Source organism: Schistocerca serialis, chromosome 3 (assembly GCF_023864345.2).
Source record: "Schistocerca serialis cubense isolate TAMUIC-IGC-003099 chromosome 3, iqSchSeri2.2, whole genome shotgun sequence".
Classification (NCBI taxonomy): domain Eukaryota; kingdom Metazoa; phylum Arthropoda; class Insecta; order Orthoptera; family Acrididae; genus Schistocerca; species Schistocerca serialis.
In genome coordinates this window covers 45,134,806-45,160,171 of record NC_064640.1, presented here as the reverse complement: position 1 = coordinate 45,160,171, position 25,366 = coordinate 45,134,806, and the positions used below count along the sequence as shown (strand labels likewise).

The 25,366-nt window shown below is 39.2% G+C and overlaps 1 protein-coding gene across 5 annotated transcripts in view; it reads right to left on the bottom strand.

Moving 5' to 3' along the window:
• The window catches only part of LOC126469694 (vinculin), a 302,912-nt gene that overhangs the window by 167,197 nt on the left and 110,349 nt on the right, over nt 1-25,366 (bottom strand). For all 5 annotated transcript variants that reach the window (XM_050096859.1, XM_050096861.1, XM_050096862.1 and 2 more), the window contains exons 9-10: nt 13,301-13,437; nt 12,776-12,906 (exon numbers count right to left, since the gene is read on the bottom strand). In XM_050096859.1, coding sequence (XP_049952816.1) covers nt 12,776-12,906; nt 13,301-13,437 — 268 coding nt within the window. The remainder of the gene's footprint in view (nt 1-12,775; nt 12,907-13,300; nt 13,438-25,366) is intronic.

The following is a 25,366-nucleotide window of genomic DNA, read 5'->3' as shown; positions in this document are numbered from 1 at the left end:
AGAATGAAAGCTATGTATGGTGATGACTGTATAGATATCGGTAATGTGTGACTTTGGGTTGCTCATGTTTGTAATAAAGCAACCAGTGGGCTAACCTCAACATGCGTGTCAGAGTTCAGAGTGGAAATAGCATATGGCAACTGTCGAAATTCATTGGAACTGAGTTGATGAATTCATCCGATACACCCCCCCCCCCCTCCCCCCCGCCACACACACACACACACACACACACACACACACACACACACACACACACACACCTCACACCTCTCAGGTAAGTGTGGCATATTACAAAGAGTGTGTACAGGCTGGCAGGCATTGAAGAGCTACACTACAGAAAACTGTGTGCACGATGGGTATCTCAAGTGTTCACTCCTGACGTGGAACAGTGGAGACTGGACATCTGTGAACAATTTCTTTCACTTTTTCAATGCAACAGTGATGGATTCCTTATCAGCACTGTGACAGGTGATGAAACTGGGTTAATAATTCTGACCCCGAAAACAAGACAGCATCAATGGTGTTCTGCCAAAAAGGATCGCCAACACCAAATGAGTTCAAGACCATGCAATCATCAGGCAAAGTCATGTTCACAGTGTTCAAGGATTTACATGGAGAGGTACATTTGGAATTCATATCTAAAAGCACCACCATAAACTCTGCAAGGTACTATGAGATCCCCAGGAAACTGAAAGCACAAATTTGGAGAGTTTGTACACACACTGACCACCCTCTTCTTCAGCACGACAATGCCAGGTTATACACGAGTGCTGTGACATCTGCAACAGTCCGATACTTTGGGTTCTCTGTCATCGATCATCCTCCATACAGTCCTGACTTTTCCCCAGCCAATTTTCATCTGTTTCCAAAACTTAAAAAACACTTTTGAGGTATTCACTTCGATAGTGATGAGGTAGTGCAAGCAGAAGAGAGGTTGTGGCTCTGTCAACAAAATCAAACAGCTTCCAATGGTAGTATCAACAGAACTGGTCTCTCACTGGGTGATTTGTGTTCGTCGTCAGGGTGACTATGTTTTAAAATAAGTATGCAGACATGAAAAAAGAAGATGTAGAATGTTATTAACATTTGTTTTATTTAAAAAGCTTTAAGAGTTTTCACATAAAAAAATTCAGAGGCTTTACTTTTCAGCATACCCTCACAGATAGAGACGTCAAGATGGTGTATATTTTGTGTGTCAATGTTGATTGTCTTGATGAAGTTGCTGATTGTAAATGGGCCATTTCAAGTGTCATTGAAGCTGATGTACCTTGGGGTGAAGCATCAGTTTCAAGTACTTGCTGATGCTATGAATAATGAACCTTGTGCCAAGAAAATTGCTAGTGTTATTGGGCTACTGTTCATTACAGAGGTGTGGAAGTGAATAGTGTAATCTAATGGATGAAAATACTGATCGTGTGAATGATATTATAAGAGATTTTCATGAAGTCACTGTTAGGACTAATGCTCCCGATTATGGTTTTGATGTAAATGGTACTATTACAGGTGCAGGTACCTAGTATATTATTTATGCGATTGGTGAAGCAGCAAGTTCAGGCACTCATTAAATTTGTTATGAAGAGTTGGCAGAAGCAGATTTGCAATGCAAAGGTGGTAACAAGTAAAGATATAGTAAAAGGTGTCAACATGGTGGGATTTCATTTTCCTGTGTACTATGGCCAGAGATAGATGCATATAGTGGAGAATTTGCAAATGTAGTCAGCAGTTTAAAGCAACAGCTACAGAAGTGGCAACAAGAGAGAGGGGATGTGGCTCAATAGTACCTGTGACATGGAAATTTGTTTCTCTCCCATTTGTTTAACCTGATCCTATTCAGTCCAACTTATCACCTTGCTGGACAAGGACTTCGACCTCTCTGATGGTTACAGCCATTCCCCTGTCTGCATCAAGGCCACTAAACATTAACAGCATCTGTATCATGAGAGCTGTCATCCCTTTCACAACAAAAAATCACTCTCACATTGTCTGGACATGCGTGGATGGCACATCTGCAGTAATAAGAATTTCCTTGCCCAATATACTGAAGGTCTCACAAAGGCCTTCACAGATAGGTACTACTAAACAAATCCAGTCTACAGACAGACTCCCCATCCCATATCGTCACACACCACTACGGATGTGTTATGCTCCCAACTCACTGCTTGCTGGCGATGTTGAAATACACCCACTGAGTCTTACTGGCCCATTTAACTTGCACTATTGCTGCTCAGCCTGCTGCTCACTACGACCTATCAGCAGGCTCTTCTTACAAGCTGCTGTCATTGGTGCATGTCCTGAAACTTGAGCCATAATTGGCTGCTTCAAGGTCACTCCAGCAGTGCCATGTGTGACTCTGATAGCTATGTTAACAGCTGCAGGGTAATTACTCCCAGTGAGCAATGACCTTGCAGTGTAAATGTAATACAGCTCCCAATGAGCAAAGGGGGGTGACATGCCAGCAGTGAGCCTGCAGAGCAAATGTACCCCATCACCATGACCACCCCAAGAACCAACTGCAAAGGAGCACCCAATAACAACCCAGACTGGAACAACCGAAACACATCTTTCACCACAGCTTTGACCGTTTATCACTGTGGCTAGGAATCAGGAACATCCTACTCACAACCCTTCCCACCCCACCCAAATGGTATTCTGCCACCCATTAAATCTACACAATATCCTAATTCATCCTTATGCCACACCCACTCTCAACCTCTTGCTGCATGGGTCATATCCCTGTAGAAGACCCAGGTGCAAGACCTGCATGAAGCACCCACCCAGTGCTTCCTATTCCAGGCCTGTTACACAGTATCCTAACTCATCAGAGGCAGGGGCATGCGTGAAAGCAGTCATGCCATAAGCCAGCTCTGGTGCAATTGCCACACAGCATTTTATGTGGGCATGATCACCAATCATCTGTCCACTAGAATGATGGCCACCACCAAACTGTGGCAAAGAGCGAAGTTGACCATCCAGTGGCAGAACATGCTACTGAGTAAAATGTGCTTGATTTAACCCCTTAAACATTAAACCCCAAGTTACTTTGTTTTTATTATTTTGACACAAACTTAAAGTCCTGAGAACATTCAGCAAACTTAAGGACAAACCTTCGGAAAAATAAAATGCAGCTTATACCCATTTCAGTACTGATAGTTAAGTGTTTGGCCACTAAAGAGCATCTGGTATTACATTTGTAGCCTGGCTGTTGCATTTTGGTCGAGGTTGTGGCCACTACATATCATCTTTATTGTGTGCCACTTTGGATACTCCACAACAGAACTCCTGCTTTCAGATTCCCTCAATATTGTTGTTTAGGCAATGCTTTCCAAAAAGAATGAATGTAGTGATCCTGAGTTTGACACTGAATTTAACAGCTCAGAAAAAGAAAAAGAATGTGAAGTTAATTCATTAGAGACTGAAAGTGATGACAGTTAATCAGTTGTGTGACAAGGCCTTTGCAGACAAAGATTTATTCAACATGGAGGCTGCTGATCACAACAAAGGCTTTAAGAAGGGGTGCCTCTTGTGTTTTTAAAGTGAAGGCATTGTAACTGGGTAGTCGATGGATGTCTGTGTTGGAGCGCTAGACAGAAAAACGAAATGGCCAGTAGTCTTAGTATTCTACAGTTTCCCCTTCCAAGAACTAAGCGAGGCCACTATACTATTGTCTTATTGTATGATAACATATCATGCTGAGTCCAGCTCTGGCAAAGTTAAAGAATTCAAGCAGCTGATTTAAGCCTATCCACTGGTTTTAGAGATGGTTGCACAACTCCACAACTTGCCTCAACTCTAAAGCAAGACTTCAACATACTAGTGCATTGTGTTGGTGTATTCTTGATGAGGACGGATAACTGCTGAAGAGAAAACTTGCAACAACTGGATAGTGGTAAATGTAGTGTGTCTCTAAAGGTACATGCTTAGTATTACTTTGGCTCTCTTTGCTTTGGTGTCACATTCAAGTATAACTGGGGAAGTGCTATTCCCTTAATGTCCAATTTATGAAGCCACTGTGTTTTTAAGTAAATGGTAGTTCTTTTCTGACTAACTGACTGACATAAATCCTTTCCTGACGAATGCACTTGATGTCCCTTATACACATGTATAACAGAGAGCACAAATGATGTGCTTGTGTTTGCAATGATCAATAAGCAGATAGGTGCTGCAGAGCTCCGGTCCTCAAGTTAGTGGGGTGATACACAATATTAAGAAATAGTGCATTAAGGAGAGGCTTCATTTGCACTCCATCTGAGCACCAGCAGAAAGGTGGAGTAAGTGTCTTCCTCATTCAGCCTATCTCACAGCTATGGCACACAGTGGTGAGCCTGATATAGTAGAAATGTATGTTTTTCAATTTAATGTAATGTAGTTGCAGTAGCAGATGCACGCAATACTGTTGTAAATGTTAGTACCAATTGTGTCGAATCAGTATATAATGTCATTGTTGAAAACAGTAATAAGTGAGATGATAGCTGTGCTGAAATGCATACATCACATTCTGCTGACAAGATAAATGTTGTTGATGGTAAGGAAAATGAAAAGTTTGTTTTGAAGCACAAATGGCTGCAGAAGAATATTGGGAGCTTTAATCAAGATGACTACTCTGAAGTGTTTCTTTAGGTCTCAGGGGATGTTATTAGTTAATCTGTGCCCACATAATTTCTTTAATTTGTGTTATGTGTTTACTGTCATGCTGTGAAGTAAGTATGGATGCTGAAGTGGGGATATCTTCTGTGTAATTTTGGAAGGGAACAGATTTCTATCATTTTAAGAGGGTAATGTTTCAACATTTTATCTTGCATGTGTCAAATGTACTTTTGAGGTGAATTTTACAACACAGATTTTAATTTGTGTGTGGTTAATATACACCAGTCTGAAGGAAAGTTGTACCATTTGTCAGTTTATATATGGGAAACAGTTGAGAGGAGAAAAAGAGATATTTGTGTGATATATGAGGAAGTGAGGGAATTTTTGGTTTTATTTGTGATGTCTGCTGTAACATAACATTTGGGAGTTGTACGGCACTTTTCATTAGAGGTTCAGAACTAAATCCCATACCAAATGCTGGTTTGTGAATTGCATAAGTTTGTCTTGTTTTGATTGTTGACTGTTGTCACAGTAAATTTTTCTTTTTGAATAATATAGCTTGTCTAGCATTTATGGGTCTCTCCAAGTATTTGTATAAACTGGGATAGATGAATGGGCCACAGACTTATAATGATGCTCTGCTTATGTTTGTTGTACAGTTACATTTTGCTCACCAAGGCAGAAGGATACACTTGAAGTTTCTGTGAAGTTGAGCAGTTAGCATAGGGCTGCACACAGTGAGTGACTAAGATTGATCAAACCTGAAGAATCAGGGAAAGTTGAATAGTATGTATTGTGAATAGCAAAACTGAAAGCAGAGTACACAAAAAGTATAACATGCTACAGTGGTGCAGAGTGTATATATTTGTAGTTCTAAAGGAACAAAAATTTTTATTCACAAAATTTTATTAATTGGTAAAACTGTGTCATAAAATTTATTGTTTCCCCAAGTTATCTGAGAGAGAAGCCATTCATTTAAAATTTTTCAAAATCTCAAACTGGGTGCAAGTAAAATATGCATTCATGCACAGGGATTAATTAGCATGTTTTGGAAATTAATTTTAAGTACCTTTCTTGTATTTAACATTTAGTTTAAGATTTTTCTGTACATATATGAAATTAAGAGTTTATTATGTTTGTCTTACTTGATGATGTCTTATATATTATTTATTTCTCATTTATTCTTCGTCAAATGTCTGAGTGAAGCAAAAACAAAGACTCCGTAGAAATTACACAATGGATTTTTGTCTGAATTTTCATAGCCAAGTGAAGCTTGGGAAATGGTCAAATGGGGGTATCAAACTGATCAGTGTCAGGTGTAGTATTGCAGCAACAAAAAGGTTTACTTACTCGAAAGAAATCAGGGCAATTAAGAAAAATTTAATTAGTTATTTCAGGGAAAATGAAAATATTTCACAAACAGCTGCTGATAGCTATGTAAATGCAGTCTCAAAAATATCAAATCACAACATAAATTGAAATTTGTCTGCTTCCCATTTATCTATATACTCTTAGTAACAACACAATAATGAGTGATACTGAAATACATTCTATTTCATGCTTTCTGAACAAAGCTTCAAGAAAAGGTCAAATGTTTTGTGAAATGATTTGTCTAAAGTAAGAAATAATACAGATTAATGAACATTTGACACATCTTTGAATGATGCTCAAAAATCGTGTACAGCAAATGAACTGCCGATTGATAATTTAAAGTTCAATGTTCAACTTACAATTTTAGAATTTTAAAGAGTACTTGAGGATTCTTGTCTGGTAGAATTTTACTCAGAGATCTCCTTACACCACTAGCATATGAACATCTCAGCTGATGTATGATCTTGTGCAGCATCCAAACGCATGTCAAATGCTTCTCTAATCTGTAACTTTCTTACTTTTAGACAAATCATTTCAGAAAAATTTGGCCATTGTTTTTCAATATTTTTTAATTATACTGGAATTTTCACCGGGAACACACATTTTCATTCTCAAGTGGTTGTTTGAAGTTAGTGTTGCTTTTGCATTGTAAGTAAATTTCCGAGCTGCTCTTTAAATTCTGACTGAATACTGAGATATTTTTAGTTCTCATTTGTGATTTGGGCAATATCTCTGCAGAGAGAGAGTAATTATGACACTATTGTAATGTATTTAACTTCTAGCAGACAACACTCCCTGATGTTCTGAATATGGCTATTTTTGTGAAAACTGACATTTTGAGAGCATGGATATGTACAAAATACAGGTTGATTATTGCAAAGAAGGAAACAGCAACCAGCTACTGTTATTAATGCTATTTATTCACACAAAATGGCACTATTTCTGTAAATAAATAGCATTAACAACAGCATTAACAAATGCTGTTTTCTTCTTTGCAAAAATCAACTTCCTTTGTGATTTGGACACACAACACAACTAAGAATGTTAGTACAACTTTATTACACTGTGGCATGTATGCCAATCTCCATATCATACATTGAACACAATAAGATAAGGCAAATGTATGCAAGCAGTAATAACATGATAACTGAGAGCGGGCATGGCGCAGCAGGATTTAAATAGGCACTTTCCCATCACAGGTTCTATCAAAAGTTCACTGTATTGCTCTTCCAAGGCAACTTTTGCGGATAACAACTCACTGTTAATGCACATGGCTTTCGTGTGTGTGTGTGTGTGTGTGTGTGTGTGTGTGTGTGTGTGTGTGTGTGTGTGTGCGTGCATTACTTCCTCTTTCCTTCAGGAACAGCTCGGATTAACGAGATGTCCATGGTGTGTTCCTTCACGAGGCTCTGACTGAGATGACGTGCTGATACTGGGGCATATAGTTGGAGTACTTAGGGTGTGGGCAGCATTGCAGTCTGCCTTCTCATGTCAATCCATACGGCAGGATAGGTGATGCTGGGGCGAGCTCTATGTCTGCATCTGGTCCAGGGCCTCGTGGTGGTGGTGGTGGTGGTGGTGGTGGTGGTGGTGACCGCACAGTTGGCAGCTGAGGTGGAGGAGACGGCTCCAGTGGGGATGGCGGCTGCATTGGAGAATTGCGCCAGGTTCATCTGCTGGTGACGGAGTAGGGGGGGGGGGGGGCAGGGACCCAGCTGCATCAGGTAGTCCATCTAGCAATGCAGATTGGTGAGGCGATATTGGTGTCCCAACCAGGGTTGTCCGGCTGTCCACGCACAGGCACAACTGGTCATAACAACATGCACAGAGGTCCTTGTCCAAGCAGACATCGCAGAGACATCAGGAGATGATGGTGGGAATATATTTTGGGTGACAACCAAACCTGCATGCCCAGACAGCCACCCTGGGCTGAAATAGGTGATGGCTGCACGAGTTGGCAGCCCTGGCTTGGCTGTAAGACATACAGGAGCATCTGGGGTTGATGTCCATTGAGTAGTTTGGCAGGACCATTGTTGCCAAACAGTGTGAACTGATAGTCAGATAGAAACTGATCTAAGACAACATTGGACAGGGACCGGTTCATGTACTTTTTCATTTGTGTTTTGAATGTTCTAATCAACGTTTCAGCCTCACTGCTGGACTGCAGGTGAAAGGGCAGGGCGAATATGTGGCAAATCCTGTGGGCTTTGCTGAAGGAGGCAAACTCTTGCGACACAAATTGAGCACTGTCATCAGATAACAATGTTCCCGGGATTCCTTCGACGGAAAATATTTTCTACAGGGCTGCCACAATAGCAGATGTCTAAGTTGACAGGCAACGAACAACATCTGGGAACCACGAGACTGCATCAATTACTATTAGCCAGTATGCATTAGGGAAATGGAGGCGAAATCGATGTGGTCAGTCCCAGGCCTGTGAAGATTGCGACCACAGAGACAACATTGTCCGCAGGACAGCTTGCTATGACGTGCATTGAGAACATGCTATAACCAAATGAGTGATGTAACCATACAAATCAGGCCAAAAACATGACTGGGCTAATGCCTTGGTATGAGACAGAAGTGACACTTTTCCAAATTGCATTTTAACATGGTTGCCTGTAACACTGAAAAGAGCGTACATAAGTTGTTGAATTGTTCAGCAGTGGAGGAGCTGAAGACCACAATATCATCAAGACAGGTGACACAGCCACGCACAGACCTTGTGAGTTGTTCGAGAAACCATTGAAAAATCACCAGGGGCAGTGGCCATGGTAAATGCAAGTACTGATATAAGCCAAAAGGCGTATTAACGACCAAGAGCCGTTGAGAGTCAGCATTAATGGAAAGCTGCTAATATGCATCAGAGAGGTCGACCTTGGAAAAATACTGACCACCAATTATCTTAGGAAAAAGTTTACCAGGACACAGTGATAGATAATGAACACTGACAGAAAGTTTGAAATTGCCGCAAAGGTGTAACCATCTCGATGGCTTCTTGAAAATGACTAAGGGAGCAGCCCATTCACTGGATTCAATCAGTTGGATGACTCGCGAGGCTCAGAGGCAGTTGAGCTCCACCTTGACTTTTTCAGAGAGTGCCATTGGCACCAGGTGAGCCTGAAAGAAATGGGGACTTACTGAAGGTTTCATGGTGATGTGGGCTTTGAAATTATTAGCACAGGAAACAGGGTGGAAAATTCAGAGCATAAAGAGTCGAGTTGTGTATACAGCACTTCATCAGAGACGAGATTAACTTCATTGGAAATAGTAAACCCGAAAAGGTTAAAGGTGTCCAAACCAAACAAATTTTCAGTGTGTGCATTGTTCACCATCAGAAAAGTCAGCAGACAAACCAAAGATTTATATGTGACTGGGGCAGAGAAACTATCTAAGATCAGAATGCTTTGTTTATTGTAGGTGACTAATGTATGTGACACTGGTGCTAAAGGGGGAGAACACAAGTCCATGTAGGTTTGCAAGTTGAGTAGTGACAAGGCAGCAAAAGTGTCGATTTGCACATGCAATACCTTCTGATAAACCTTGACATCAATAAAAAGCTTATTGGGTGCAACAGAGAATGCCAATACACAATTGACATCCATGTCAATATCTGCAATAGGCTGCTGTAATTTTGCGTTACAAGCAGGAGTCATGTGGCCTGTTTTGTTGCACTGGTGGCAAATAGCCCACCTCTTAGGACAATCCAACCTATCAGGAGCGACAGAACATGATGGACAAGAGGGAAGGATAGAGCGTTTGCATTGCTGTTCATTATCAGGCTTGCTGAGCTGCTGCTGGAACTGTGGCTGCCACAGTAAGTTGGCTCAGCCGCCATGATGTTTTGCTCATGTGCGGACCAGTGCCACCATACCGCCTCCTGTGAACTGTCCAACAAATGGTGGGTGAGCAGACGACGGCAACTGAACTTCTGCAGCCTCACATCATGATTCAATTTGAGTACCCGCAGCCCTCGAAACCTCGAACAATTTTGCAATAGCCAGAAAGTCGGAGAGAGGGGTTTTCACACTGGAGGGCCTGCTCATGAACCTCATGATTGGGGCCCAACCAAATGATTGCATCATGAACCATTTGGTTACCACATGACTCCTTATGTACATCAGTGACAAAGTGACAACGATGGCAAAAATCATGAAGCTCAGCTGCTCCCAGTCTTATAGGAATGTTCTGGTTTCTTGTGACACAGATGAAACAACTCAAGTGGCAATGATGTGTGCCTGCTTACAATAACAATAGTATTTTGAAACAAGGTTGCACATGTTATCAAATAAGAGGAGAGACAGATCCTGCAGCAGGGTCAGTTGGCAAAAGAGTTAATACATGCAAGGAGATAACAAGACAAAAAGAAAGCACGGCATAAGGTAACGTCAGTCAATCCAAGTGCACTAATATGCTGCCACAAATGTTTTTTGTAGGTTTTCCATTCTTTGACAAACTCATTATAAGGCGGAAACGGCGGGGGACAAACAACCAGGGTAGCGACAGGTAAAACGAGGTGTAGGGAGCAACAGAGCAGGTGACGTAGATTGAGACAGATCCCAATTCACCAAAACAGAGGTGAGCATTTGCAATACCTAGGTTTCATTGTGTTACGCTGTGGCGAATGCTTCCTGCTGTTGACTGAGGTGCTGGAAGACACAGTAAGAACCCCTTGCTGAGCAACTAGCTGGCATAAAAACTCATCAGTAGCACCATCACACATTGTAGACACAACAGGGGACCAACCAGACTGAAAAGTGCACTGAGAACAATCTCACACTCATCATCACTTGTGTTGTGACTTGGTCACACAACACAACCAAGAAAATTAGCACAACTTTATTAGACTGTGGCATGTATGCCAAACACCATAACATATACTGTACATAATAAGATAAGGCAAATGTGTGCAAGCAGTAATAACACAGTAACTGATCGCGAGTGTAGCATGGCAGAGTTTAAATGGGCACTCACTAGTAGTGGGCTCTATCGGAAGTTCACACTATTACTCTTTTGAGGTGCATTCTCATGGATGACAACACACTGCTGATGCACACGACTTTCAAGTACATGTGTATTACTTCAACTTCTATCTCTGAAGATTTAAAAGAACTTAGTTGTGCATGTCAGTTGTCTCCGCCAGGAGTTCGGAGCTCTTAGGGACTGTAAGCATGATTCTATCAATTGTCACATAACGTGGACAATAGGCCGCAATGAGTAGCTCAGAATAATGAAATTTTATAACAAGTACTTATTTTAGCATTTGCGATTAATCTCAAAATGTCTGAATGTGGGGAAATCATAGTATATTGTAGTTAGTTAGTAACTACTTTCTGTGACACAAGCAGCATGTTTTTGGAGAAGCCTAGGCACTGGTTGCTCATGGTCTTTACACTGGGACCAGTCCTAGAGCACAACCATGGTAGCAATGAAGAGAAGTAATTGTTAATAAAGTGAAGTAATTTTTTTAAAAGTGATTTTTTTGCTGAAGAGATTAAAAAAAGCATGAAGTAATGTGGTAACTAGCATCACACATTACATCATCTCTAGACAATATGAATTTCAGCCAGTGAACATTTACATTTTGCCTTTTCCATGTACATTTCATAGATAGCAAGTGTTATGTAGCATTATAAAGTCAAGGAGAAATGGGTGGATTTCAAACTAACTAAGGCGTGATATGAGAACGAATAAACTTGCTATTTTGGATAAAATAATTTTGGGTATTGGGCCATGTCATTACATCTACTAAAACAACTAAATTGCGAACTTTTCGACTTGCTGGGGTCCTCTTCATGGCAGTAAATTGTGAACCACCCTGAAGAGGACCGCAGCAAGTCAGTCAGAAATGGTAGCAAAGTTAGCTGTTTTAGTAGTTACAATGACGTGGCGCAGTACCCAAAATTATCCTATCCAAAATGACTCCATCTATGGACGCCTGTAAACTTAAAACTTTCTATTTCTCTAAGTCGTATTAATTTTGCATTATATATTCAAATATTTGTCTGTGAGAAAATCTCTGTTTTTATGTGTTGGGTGGCATTTGATACACTGATAGGTTTGTATATCATTATCACAATGTAATGAATGGCCATAAAGAAGAAAATGGATCCATGATGGAATTCCAAGGACATAATGAATTTAAACTATACTGGTGTCTTTTATGACATACACTGCCCTCAACTAATCATCCTGTTGACAGTAATGACAATTACTATTGTCAATTTGAACATGTGAACACAGCACTGAATCAGCTACAACCATACTAAGTGTTCAATATTTTCACCTTTACTTTCTTCAATTCCGTAAAAAAGTTTACATAATAGAACATGCAAATGGCAGATATAGTTGATGACAGTGACGTAGATGGTGGTATGTAATTTATGCAGATATAGCCTGACCTGTAGGAAATTCAATTTTGTTTCTTTTGCTGTTCGATTTGATGTTAACTGAAAGTCTTGGCATCCACAAAAAGAAACATTATTAATGACACTAAAGGAAGCCCAGAGATATGACTGAAGTCTCATCATTTAGTGCTAGCAAATAATATGTTTACTACAACATAAACACTATCAGCATTGTACAATTTACATAAAATCAAATAAGCTAGTTTGTAATACTGTACTTGCAAGTGAGTGAGTCTGAATGTAGTAAGGGTATTTTGCAAACATATTAAGTTCTACATTAATTCAATATTAGACATGAAAGAAAAGTAATAATAATACGATGAACTATTCTGTCTGTGAAACTGAAGACTACTCCACGGAGTATGAACCTGATATGTTTGTTTCTGACAGGCACTAATCTTTTAATAGCCTACCTTCAGGCAAATGGACAGCATCCGTAAATTGTTTGAGAGGAGTGCTAATGTCAACAAAATCTTCTACAACACGACTAACAACTGCATCCTGGATACGGTTCTTCAGTTCATAGAGCTTCTGTGATAGTGCCCTGTACAAACAACAGTTGAAAACAAGTTTTAATTATAAGTACTACTGGCAGACAATTGTAAGTTATGAATCATATGGCTAAGATTGTCCAGAATGGCTTTTATATCCTCTGGCAGTCATCAACTATTTTCACAGAACACTAGTTTCTTCCAACACCAATATTCAAACTCCATCAAAAACAAATCCTAAAAATATAATACAGCAGTGAAATGTTTCACAACAAACTGCAGTGACAATGTACATCTTTACTTATTAGCAACTTTGTAAAACATCACATTTTAAGAAAGTACACAGTTAGGGCTAAGAAGTTACTTCCAGAAGTTGAATTTATGTAACTGAATAATAACAGTGATGACAATGATGTGCACTAAATTGGATATGCAGAATATAAGTACCTTGCAATATCTTGTGCACGGGCTGAATTACCAAGTCCCTGATGGCACAAATCACTTAACTGATGTGATAACATGTCAACCTCATCACAAAGCTGCAGTATTTCTGCTTTGTGCACTCCTGGCAATCCTTCAGCAACCTGTAAAAGGTCATGGAAGAATCTCTCAATTTTAATTTCAATTGATTTCTTACAATTTAAAGCAAAATCCCTTTCCAGTGAATCTCTGGTGATTGAAATAATTGTTCCTTTAATGGGGGAGGGGGTATCCTTAAATAGGAGTTTACATTATTTACAACAAAGGGGTGACTAGAATGTAATTTCAGACTTTTTAGACGATAAAAGATTTGAAACCTCCTGGCAGATTAAAACTGTGTGCCCGAGTTCGAGTCTCGGTCGGGCACACAGTTTTAATCTGCCAGGAGGTTTCATATCAGCGCACACTCCGCTGCAGAGTGAAAATCTCATTCTGGATAAAAGTTTTTGTTAATTACAAGCTACCACATGCTGGAATCTTCGAGTGAGTGTTGCCTAGCTTGAACTCAACAGGTTTCCACTTTCAGGTTACATATAAAATAACCAGTTTGCATTGTGATTTAAAGAAAGCATCCAAAAGCAAGTAGACATTGGTTTTATTCAGATGTGAGAAATGACACAGGATGAACATGATAATGGAAGTTAAAAAAGTCCTTAAGTAAGGGGTTTTGTTCAATTAAAAAAAAAAATCAACAAAACTAGTTTGCTCCTTTCTTCCAAAATAACACACTGACAAGTGTGGTACTCCAGTTGGTTGATTCTGGAAGAACTGACAGAACTGATGAAAAATAGAACTGACAGAACTGACGAAAAATAGCTACTGGAAATATCTTGTAAGTCAATCACCCTTTTCAGCATCATGATCATCATCCTCACTGTCACACCACCACCACCACCACCACCACCACCACCACCACCACCACCACCACCTCCGCCGCCGCTGCCACCACCACCGCCACCTTAATTTTAGGTTGTTCCTTCACAAGAGAATCACACATCTCACCTCCATCTGGGTTACGAATCAAATTGTCATGAGAAACAGCCCTGAACTGACTCACTTATTAAAACATCAGTAATGATTTTCTATTCCTCTTTCAGAAATTTAATTCAAATACAAATGATTTTGTAGCAAAGCCAGAATTAGCAAAGCAGCTCTGTTTTGTGTTAGTCACACCTTAGCGTGCAGTCTGTAAAATGATAAATTTCCTTTATTGTCTTTGTCTCAAGGAACGAAATTCAGCTCTGCACAAATGATGTGTTTTGCTTCCACAGAGTAAATTATGCTCCAGTCCAGAGGTGCAAGTGATTTGCACGTTTAGGGTTGTAAGAAAAAAACATTATAATCTTCCTGACACATGAAGCTGTCTTCAAATGTAGTGTAATAAGAGCACTTTTCCTGACTCTGCTCTAATCTTAGTATCTAAAACTACTAAGTTATCTTCCAAAAATTCCTACAGTCATCCAGTCACTGCTATTAAAACTCAAGTGTAAGGCAGTATTCAAATATTCTTACAGAGCCCAAGCTTACATTTTACAATTATTAATGTCATCATTTTCATCAATAGTATCACAGAAAAGTGCTGTCAATTTTTCTTTGCTGATTTTGTTTCTATCACATTTTCTTCTAGGTTCAATTTTTTTTATTTTCTATCATATATTTTTTGTTTGACAAGAGAAGACTTTTGAGGGAACTAAAATGTAAAAGACCGGCAATGTTTTGGAACTGAAATTTTTTCTGGCCCAGTGACACATTAGTCAACCCCAGTTGAACTTGTTAGACTGGAGTACCAAAATACTGGCCAAAATGTTTAAGATCTACCTAGAAAACATAAGGATAGAAGCCTTCCAACCAAGTTAGAAATTTAAAAAAAATAGGATTTAATTTGTAAATTGTTTCATATTCATTCATTAAAAGTGAACTTTTCCTAAATTAGGGTTCATTACAAATGGAGAATGTTGTTCTAAAGGCAGTTACACTGGACCAAAGGAAACATCCATTAAACATGAAACTTTCTTAAATATTGGTTCACTGACATGGGGTTTAACTGTATGTCTGAAGAGCAAGCAGAAGTTCATTTCCTATAAACAGCAAAGAACTACAAATCTATTGAGACATGTTTATTTTCAAATTAAGGTAGTGATAGTGGGTGCTACAGCATGACCAGAACTTCCAGTGGTGGCTAGAAACATCACAAGTCTCTATTTGATACAATCATTTGGCTAAAGTTTACATACTATGGCTACAATACTATGCACTGCCATGCTTGTGGGCATATTGCACTACAATATTTTGCCATGTACAGTATGTCAAAATGTGCTGAAAAACTGTAATTTGATATAAACAATGGCTGGTACCACTTCTAGTGTTAGTTTGGGCAATTTACAGAACACTCAAACATGGTGCAAAAGGACTTTGTGCAACTGATAAAATGTCTTAGTTGAATAATTAATGCATGCAAAATTTTAGACTGGGCACCATCTACATGACTACACTAACTAGATACATGTGAACACAAGCACAGCAATTTTATGGTAGTATAATTTCATTACAATGCTAGTAAGGTCACTGTTATTCACTACCAACCACCAGTTTATGATTGATTTAGCACACAAATTGGACCACTAAAACAAAATAAAATGGAATGCTTTAGCTACTGAAAATGAATATTACTGGAAAAATATACCCTGTAAGAAGGTAAAATGAGTCACAGTCAGACTCGACTCGACTCGACTCCACTCCACTCATTAGCTTCAAACAAAAGCCCTAAGGAGCACTGCATTTCACTTCAACATTCCTTTAGTAATCTGTTGTATCATCCACGGTGGCAGGGATGCTAGTGAGTTTGCAACTGACATTTATATATAGTTGTAACTTGGTTACTGGTGGTGTATATCGAGCCAGGCAGACCTTGACCACAAGAAGTGGGCTAAGGTGAATCACAATAATCTGTCTCTTCCTGTTCTCCTTATCCTCAACAGCCTTTGTTTGGATTAAGTATCTCAAAAGCTCTCATCCTCCCTCCTCACTGCTTTGCTTTGTATAACTCCTGACATCTGACCAATGCTTTCTAATATGGAAGATGATTGTCAGAACAGCTCTGAGAACGAAAGGGCCCAAGAGAGTCAACAATGGAGGAGAATTGTGCAAGCTTGACATCTTCGTGTGGTGCCAGTGAGGCAACCAAGATTAAAAGTATTACTGGTAGAAATAAAAACAGTTCTGGATTAGGTACAGGATTTAATGACGAGGGAGTAGGATGGAATGGAATAAAAGATCCAACAAAAACAGTAAGATGATCATGAAATTTTAATGCATACACCATTCAACAACCAAGGGTTGTTCAGCAGACATTGGAGAGATATATTTAGGAAATTACTAGCCTTTGGACTGCTACAGATGTGCTCTCTGCCTTCTGAGCTGAGTTTGGCTTTGTTGTAGCTGTGTTGCTTGGCTAATGTTGCTATTATATGATTTTAAGAAAATGTATCTTGTGAAAAAAATTGACATTTGCACATCTCACAATCTGATATCTTCCTCGATACAGGGGTGAATTCCCTTTCATTATTCGTCATAATAACTGTGCTGCAACAAATTAAGTAAAGCATTGTATGAAATTTTGAAGAGTTGGCAGAGGTGTGGTTGCTTTAGCTCATAAACTGCTGGAATCAAATGTAGGATAAGATAACAAAATTTTATTTAAAACTGAGAGCAGAATAATATCTCATTTCGCAGAATAATATCTCATTTCATTCTCAAGTTACTGGTTTTTATCTCTGGTGGAAGCTTGTGTGCAGTGTAACCAATGTTTTCTCTCCAATGTTGGACTTGTCAAAGACCTACTATCCTTCTCCTGACCATTACAGTGGAAACATTTCTTTGCCATGAATACCCCAACCAAAGCCAACCCAGTCCCAACACTGAACCTTGCCTTTCCCAGCTTACACCACCATGTAACTGTGAACCTCTCCCCTCCCACTTAACCATCCCCCTGGTCACCTTCCAGGAATTCTTTACCTCCAACTTGGCTTCACTATCCTTCCCCAGGTCCCTTCCCTGGAACACTAACCTTTCAGCAGAAGAAAGGACAGCCATACATAACCTGAAAACAGATCCTAACCTAATCATCCTCTCTGCAGACAAAGGCTCCACCACTATAATGATGGACTTTAAAACACTGGCAAAATGAGTCTTTCAAAAAGTAAAGGAAACTGGATTAGAAGTAAATGATGAGAAAATAAAATTTGTCAGGTCGGAATGAAATTACAGAGAAAAAAGATGGGAAAGTCTGCAGATCAATAACCACATGTTTGAAGAAGTAGATGAGTTTAAATATCTGGGGGTAGTTGTAAATAACAAAAACGATGAGAAGCCAGTAATAGAGGTGAGAATCAAAGCTGCATACAGAGCATCACACTCACTCAACAAACTATTGTCATCCAAATTTTTTTTCAAGAGGAACCAAAGTAAGAATATATAAAACCATAATCAGACAAGTATTACTAAATGGGGCAGAAATATGGAGAACAGATAAATACACGGAGATAAAGATAAAAGTTTTTGAAAATAACATCCTGCAAAAGATATTTGGAACAATCTATGAGGGAGGAGAATGGCGAAGAAGAAAGAACAGGGAGGTCAGGGAGCTATACAATGAACCAGATGTAGTTGCGGAAGCCAAGACTTAGACGGGCTGGCCACGTTTACAGAAGAGAGCAGGAATCTTTACTGAGAGATGTCTTAGAGAATAAATCGGAAGGACGAAGTCCTCTAGACAGGCCGAAAATGAGATGGAGAGACCAGGTATCCAAGGATCTCCAGGTACTGGGAGCAAGGAAAGAAGAAGCCAAGACAGAATACTGGGCAAGAGGCAACTTGATGAGGTCATAAACTGGCTATGGTTTGTGGGACCAGGAAAGTAAGAGTAGAAGTAAGTGCTGTCATGATGAGTTGCTGTGACTATCTGACTGAAGGCCTCCGCCAACTGTCTGACTTCTTCACCTACAAGTTCGCCACAGTGATTCCATCCCAGAAATCCAACAACCTTCAAACCCCATTGAAGTCCATAGGCCCTTCCCAGAAGCTCTCTCCTGAGTCCATCTCCCTCCTCACCCCAATAACATCCTGCACACCCACCTTCTACATGCTCCCTAAAATCCACAAACCTGGATGCCCCACTGTAGCTGGCTATTGTGCTCTCACTGAAAGAATTTTCACTCTTATTGACCAACACCTCCAATGAAATGCCCAAAACCTAGCCTCCCACATTAAAGATACTAACCACTTACTTTACCAACTTTCCACCATCCCCACACCTTTACCTCCTGCATTCCTACGTCACTGTTCATACCACACCTCTCATGACCATTGCTTTGCCACTCTTTGACACTACCTCTCCCAATGTCATTACGACTCCAAACCCACCACCTCATTCCTTAAACACCTTACCAACTATATCCTGACCCACGACTACTTTTCCGTTGAAAGGAAGTTATACAAACATCCGACAGCACAGCCATGGGCCCCACATGACACCTTATTATGCCAACCTGTTTATGGGCCATCTCCCAAAAGGCCAAGCCCTTAGTCTGGTTCAGGTTCATTGATGATACCTTCACGATTTGGACTCAGGACTAACACACCCTATCTTCATTCCTTCACAACCTCACCATTTTTTCTCCGATCCACTTCACCTGGTCCTCCTCTACCCAATGCACCACATTCCTGGACACCGACCACCACCTCTCTCATGGCTCCACCCACACCTCTGTCCACATTAAACCCACTAACCACCCACAATTCCTTTATTCTGAAAGCTTCCATCATTCCATGTCAAAAAATCCCTTTTGTACAGACTTATCACTCATGGATGTCATACCTGTGAAGATGAGAACTCCCTTGCCCAGTATGCTGAAGGCCTTCACAGACCAGACCTAGTCCACAAAAAGGGTTGCTGTGCTGTATCCTCACACACCGCCAAACCTCCCACCACCATTAAGAATCAGCTACAAAGGAGTGCACCCCCTTGTCACCCAGTAACATTCTGGTCTGGACCAACTGAATCACAGCCTTTGTCAGGGCTTCTGGAACCCTGTCCTAAAATGAGGGATATCATACCCCCAGATCCTTCCCACTCCTCCTAAAGTGGTGTTCCGTCACCCACCCAACATCCTAGTCCATCCCTACCTACACCACTTCTATTCCTAACCCCTTGGCACAGAGATCATATCCCTGTGGTACACCGAGGTGCAAAACTTGCCGTATCTATCCCCCCCCCCCCCCCCCACTTTGTACACCAGTCCTGTCACACGCTTATCCTACCCCACCAGTGGCTGGGCCACCTGTGAAAGAAACCATGTCATTTACCAACTCTGCTGCGAACACTGCACAGCTTTTTATCTACCAACCAACTATCCACTACAATGAATGGCCACCACCGTACTGTCGCCAAGAACAAAATTAACCACTCAGTGGCACAACATGTAGTTGTGTACAACATGCTCAGTTCAAATGGTTGCTTCACAACATGGGCCATCTGGATCCTTCCCTCCACCACTACCTCCTCTGAACTACAGAGATGGGCATTATCTTTAAAACACATCTTCTGCTCCTGTAATCATCCTGGCCTCAATACCCACTGTCCCTGCACTCTCCACCCAATGGTTTCCCCTTCCTCTGTCTTGATGCCTTGTCCCAATTCATGTCCTCACATCATCTTCAGCATGTGCTGCTCCCCACCAGCCCCTACAATCATGCTTTATGTGCCTCAATGCTTCTGCTTCACAGTGAGTGGTCTGCTTTAACCCAAAAGTATTTCTTTCAGTTTAGGTTAACCATTAACCAGAGCTACTCTTCACACCATGTTCACTAATTTCTCACTCAGGCAGGAGGTATTCTTCAACTAACAAAGGCCTTTTTTTAATTAAAAAGATACAATTATCAATAAGTTTACATGTTTTCATTCACTGATGTCCTATGTTCTAATGTTTTGGCAAAACTTTTCATGGAAGCTACAATTATTCATGGCACAGATATAAAAGAATTAAAAGTATGTGTGGTGCTCACACATTTTGTTGGCATCCAAATAGTTGGGAATATTAATTATGGCTTCATGGTACATTATTCACTGATTAAGTTTGTTGTCAACATTATATTTGAGCTTGACAATAAGGTAGATGTTCCCAATCTACATTTATACACCACAAGCCACTTTATGGTGTGTCACAGAATGCAGATGGAGAAATTATAAGCACTACTCTTCAGTGAATCTAACTTTAAAACAGAAAAGAGTGAAGTATTAACACGGAAAGTTTCTACAAGAATTTAACCAGAAAAATAAAGTTTACTACCGTGCAGCCATGTTATTTTTTGATGTAGTATGTGCAACTTTTATTGACTGCAATGTTCCAAATCATAATGTTTATCTTGGATAGGATTTATGGAACATATAACTAATGAAACTAAACCAATCCTGATGACAGAAAGAAAAAATTTCCATTACACCCATCAATGGAATCACTTCCATCTCCTCTAGATTCACCACACAACACAAGATCTGCCCAACACATTTACATTTTACTTCACATAGTTATTTAAACGTTCTGTATTGACTGTATGTCTTTTGTTAGTGGAAAATGGAAATTTTAAAGTTCCTGATATTGAAAATATTGGAGACATGTACAGAATTAATATGACAATGAACTCATCACTGATACGTCACTTTACCTCTGGGCTAATTTATAGAGATAGAATATATAGAAGTGTTTTAATGGTAAGTAATTTTAAAAAAAGTGATCACAGGGAAGACAATACTGTAATCAAGGATTTTTGTCAACTCTGATTCAGTTACATGTAGAACTAATTAGACCATATGTTTATCACAAGTGTTTCAAAATATATTCTACGGAGCAGGAATCATTAAAAGCAAATATGTGAAAGCCAACTACGTATAATTAAAAACTGTTATAGGATAAATGAAACTGTCTAAAATTAATAATTACATTCCATAGCACAATGACAGGAAATTTCAATATGCTCTGCGTTTAATCCTCAGTTCCTCATAACACTTTTCAGTCTGTCTATTTGTATGTGTACTATATATTCCCCAACCCCACCCCCACTCTCTCTCTCTCTCTCTCTCTCTCTCTCTCTCTCTCTCACACACACACACACACACACACACACACACACACACACACACTTTTGCATATCGAAGATCTCTTTCAGCAGACTCAAAATTTTATGCAGGTAAAAAAAGTCACAGTTCGTGAAGGCTGTCACTCATAAAAAAAGGTCATTCATTATAATGCAGAAGCATACCCTGCTAATAAGAGTCAGTAATGTGCTGCCATATTAAACTTTGTAATCACACATCATCTTTGGACATCATTCTTATTGTAGATGTCTTTTATTCCCTCTGGCACAGGAAATTTACTGCTCCTTGCAAATTACAGGGTTATCTGTTCCTGTATTTAGTCTTTGTGGTTTATCTAATCAGAGTTGACATTTCTTTATGTAGTGTTTGACAGTTATGAAATCTGAAATGGAAGTAGCGCATAATCATCAGCAATTATTACCGAATTATGACCTACTAACAGTTAGACGTCTCAATTTTGTCACTACATCACATAAAGAATCTGTAATTGAAAAATAATACAGGGTGATTTTACACAACTGAAGTACAAAGAAATTGCCACCATCTTTTATAAATTTTGCAAAAGTATCTTTTTACAGGTTTTAGTAACTTTTCTAAACATAACTGCCTTGAATGAAACATTTAAAGCAAGGAAAATAATTTAAAGTTACTTTTTTTTATAAAACTAACCTTTCTCTCATCCTGTAATACATGATGCATTCAAACAAGGAAAAAAATATGTCATTCAATGAAGTAAAGATCACTTCAATAACCTTAAAATATATTTGATGGGAGACAAAATTACTTGATCACAGGGAAAAAGTCAATACTGGTTTCAACGTCCCATTTATTGATACACATCTTGTGTTAACAGGACTACCATCAGTAGAATTTTGGTAATTAATTAAACTAAAATGGATTCTACAGATTGCAGCCCAAGCAGCATATTCCATTATTATTTCTGCCCAAGTTCTGAGTTAGTGTTTATGATACTTTGTGAATGGTAGTATAAATCAGTAAAAGGCTTCTTAAAAATATTAGTACAATGAAACTGTACTGTAAATTAAACTACCAAAATTAATTCTATGACTAAAATGATTTAATAATAATACTAAGAAGAAAAAGTTCAAACAGTTTCAGTTGTAACAACAATCTCAGGAAAACAGTTGCCCTCAATCTAAAAATTGAAATGGTTGTAATAACCATGACATTGTTCAATTTATAATAGTGATGGGCATCGATAAGATAAGAAAATATTTCATTGCCAGAAATATGGTTTCCTTGGTGTGATTGTATGTAGTACAGAAACTAATAGTAGAGTTCTATATTACAAAAACAAAAAGTAACACACCTGTGCAGTCAACAGCTCATAAAGTAAAATACATTCTGAAGATACACACGCAGTTTGGGGTAAGTCCTGGTCATGTTTCTGTCCGCATGATTTTAACAATTTTCTGGACTGAATTTCCCTTTTTATACAATTAATTCCTGCACATCTCACAACTGTTGCCATCAATTATGTTTTATTGATAGTGTAGTCAATACAAGTTCATCATAACTGAACCTCACGTTTCATTTGCAGAAGAGGTGCTCAAGGCATTTTTAATCAAAAATGCCCAAGTCTATGTTTGATGTCATCCAATGATCTATATCGATTCAGCATACAGCACAGCATAAGGAGATTATTTACACATAGTGATTGATACTTCACATAAATTTCAGATGGTGGGTTTTCAGATACTTATGCATAATAGTGCATTCGTATTAATTGGAAAGCCTTTAACATTCAGAAATGTGACCTTTCACAATAGGTAATCAACTATGATTTTAGAAACTCTACACATTATCTAAGATTTGTATATTTGTATGTGGGGTGTTAAATAAGTAATGGAACTTTTTTCCCTGAAAGCAGATTGCTTTCATTCACAGGATTCCAATATACCATGTTATTCCCTATTCTTTTGGCTATAAAACCTTATTTTCCAAAATAACCTCCGTTCAATGCAACAGCCTTAGGCCACCTTACTAGGAGGGCCTGTCTGCCCACATGGTACCGCTCCACTGATCAATGTCTGAGCCAATTTCTTGCTGCATCAATAACCTCCCCATCACCCATGAATTGCTTCCTATGGTGTGCATCCACCATTGGGGAAACAGACGGAAGTCGAAAGGTGTGAGATCTGGGCTGTAGGATGGCTGAGGAAGTACAATTTAATGAAGTTTTGTGAGCTCCTCTTGGGTGGGCAGACTTGTGTGAGGCCCTGCATTGTCATGGAGGAGGATAAGTTCGTTTGCATTTTTTGTGATGATGAACATTCTGAAGTCTTTTCTTCACAATACACTTCCAAGTTGATCAATGCAGCATGATGTTGGACTTTAACAGGGTGTATACGTGGACAGGGGGGGAGGGGGAAGGGGGGGGGGAATCCCGGATTTTTCCCAGAATTTCCGGTTAAAAGTACATTTCCTCCCGGGTGAAAATACACTTTTTCTGTGTTAAGTGAGAGTATACTATTCCTCCAATCTGTAAGAGTCATCAGTCTTTTGAACGGTTATGGTTTTATACACTGGCATAGAATTTCCCAGTACTTTAGCAAAAGAAACTCAGGGAACAAAACACGTTTTGGGGAGATGTCTGACGCGCAGCAACATGTACACTGTATTTTCGTATTACGAAAGTACAAATTCGAATTCCACAAAACACTGCATGTTATTTTTCGAAGCATTGAAATCGAGATTGCAATGTGCTTTTGTAAGCCAGTCATAGCTCACGTCACGTGATTTCGCCAGCCGACAACAGTGGGACACGTGATGTAGTCAGCCAATAGCAACATCACCGTTAAGTAGCGTGAACATACAAATAGGAAAAGTTAATGGTTTAAATTAATATACGTAGTCTTGCTACAAGAAAAGAAAAGCTTTTACATATAATGTTGCCCCTTTTTGCACGTGTTACTCTGTAATGTACATTACACAAATGTGCCAGTAAAATTTTTAAGTACAATATAAATGTCAGATCTTCTGGCTTCTAATTTATTCTAAATCAATTACTCAAAGAGTTGATTTTTAAATAAGAGTCAAATGCTCTGTGATTTAAGAAATTCATCTTACATTCTCACACACAGTTCATCTTGCGTAAAAGGAAATTTACACTGAAAGTAACGCTTTTCAAACCACCATTCGCAATATTTTCCTGCAACCTGTTAGAAATGGGTTCATTTCAGCAGTTGCCAGAGAGCTCCAGATAACAAGCGTCACTGTGCTTGCACAGCTACGATGACACAGGAAGCCTGTACGTGTACATCATTAAAAGATCTTACATAATGTCATAAAAGAAACAAGACATTAGATACTCCAAGAGCACGGGAATTTCGTGAACCATACTAAAATGCATAATCCAGCTTAAAGTGCACATTCGTATGTACAGATTCGGATGTAAATTTTCTTGGAGTACCAGTACTGTATTATCTCATGTTTGGTTCTTTATTATGACATAATGCCATACGTGCTAGAATATGAAAATGTGCACTTGAAATGCAGTGAACAGTTGAAACTAGCCAATAGGGTGGAATTAAGTGCTCCATTTCAAATAAATTGCCTGGCTCAGCAGAAAAGATTAATTAAAGCCAAATTTCTTTATCAAATCGACAAAAATAACTTCATTGTTCTGCAAGGCAATTAACGCTTGACTGTCAGAATGGAGACATAAAATCAAATCTGAAACTAATAATTTATTTTAGCCTTCTGTAATTATGTAAATGTATTTTAATTCACTTGATAGCTCCCAGCCACATAAATCCATTTTGTTTTCATTTGATGTGAGAGCAATAAACGAAAAGGAAACAGCAAACTCACTAAACGTAAACACAGGTCACATGAGGCTACCCACCTCCCTATTACAA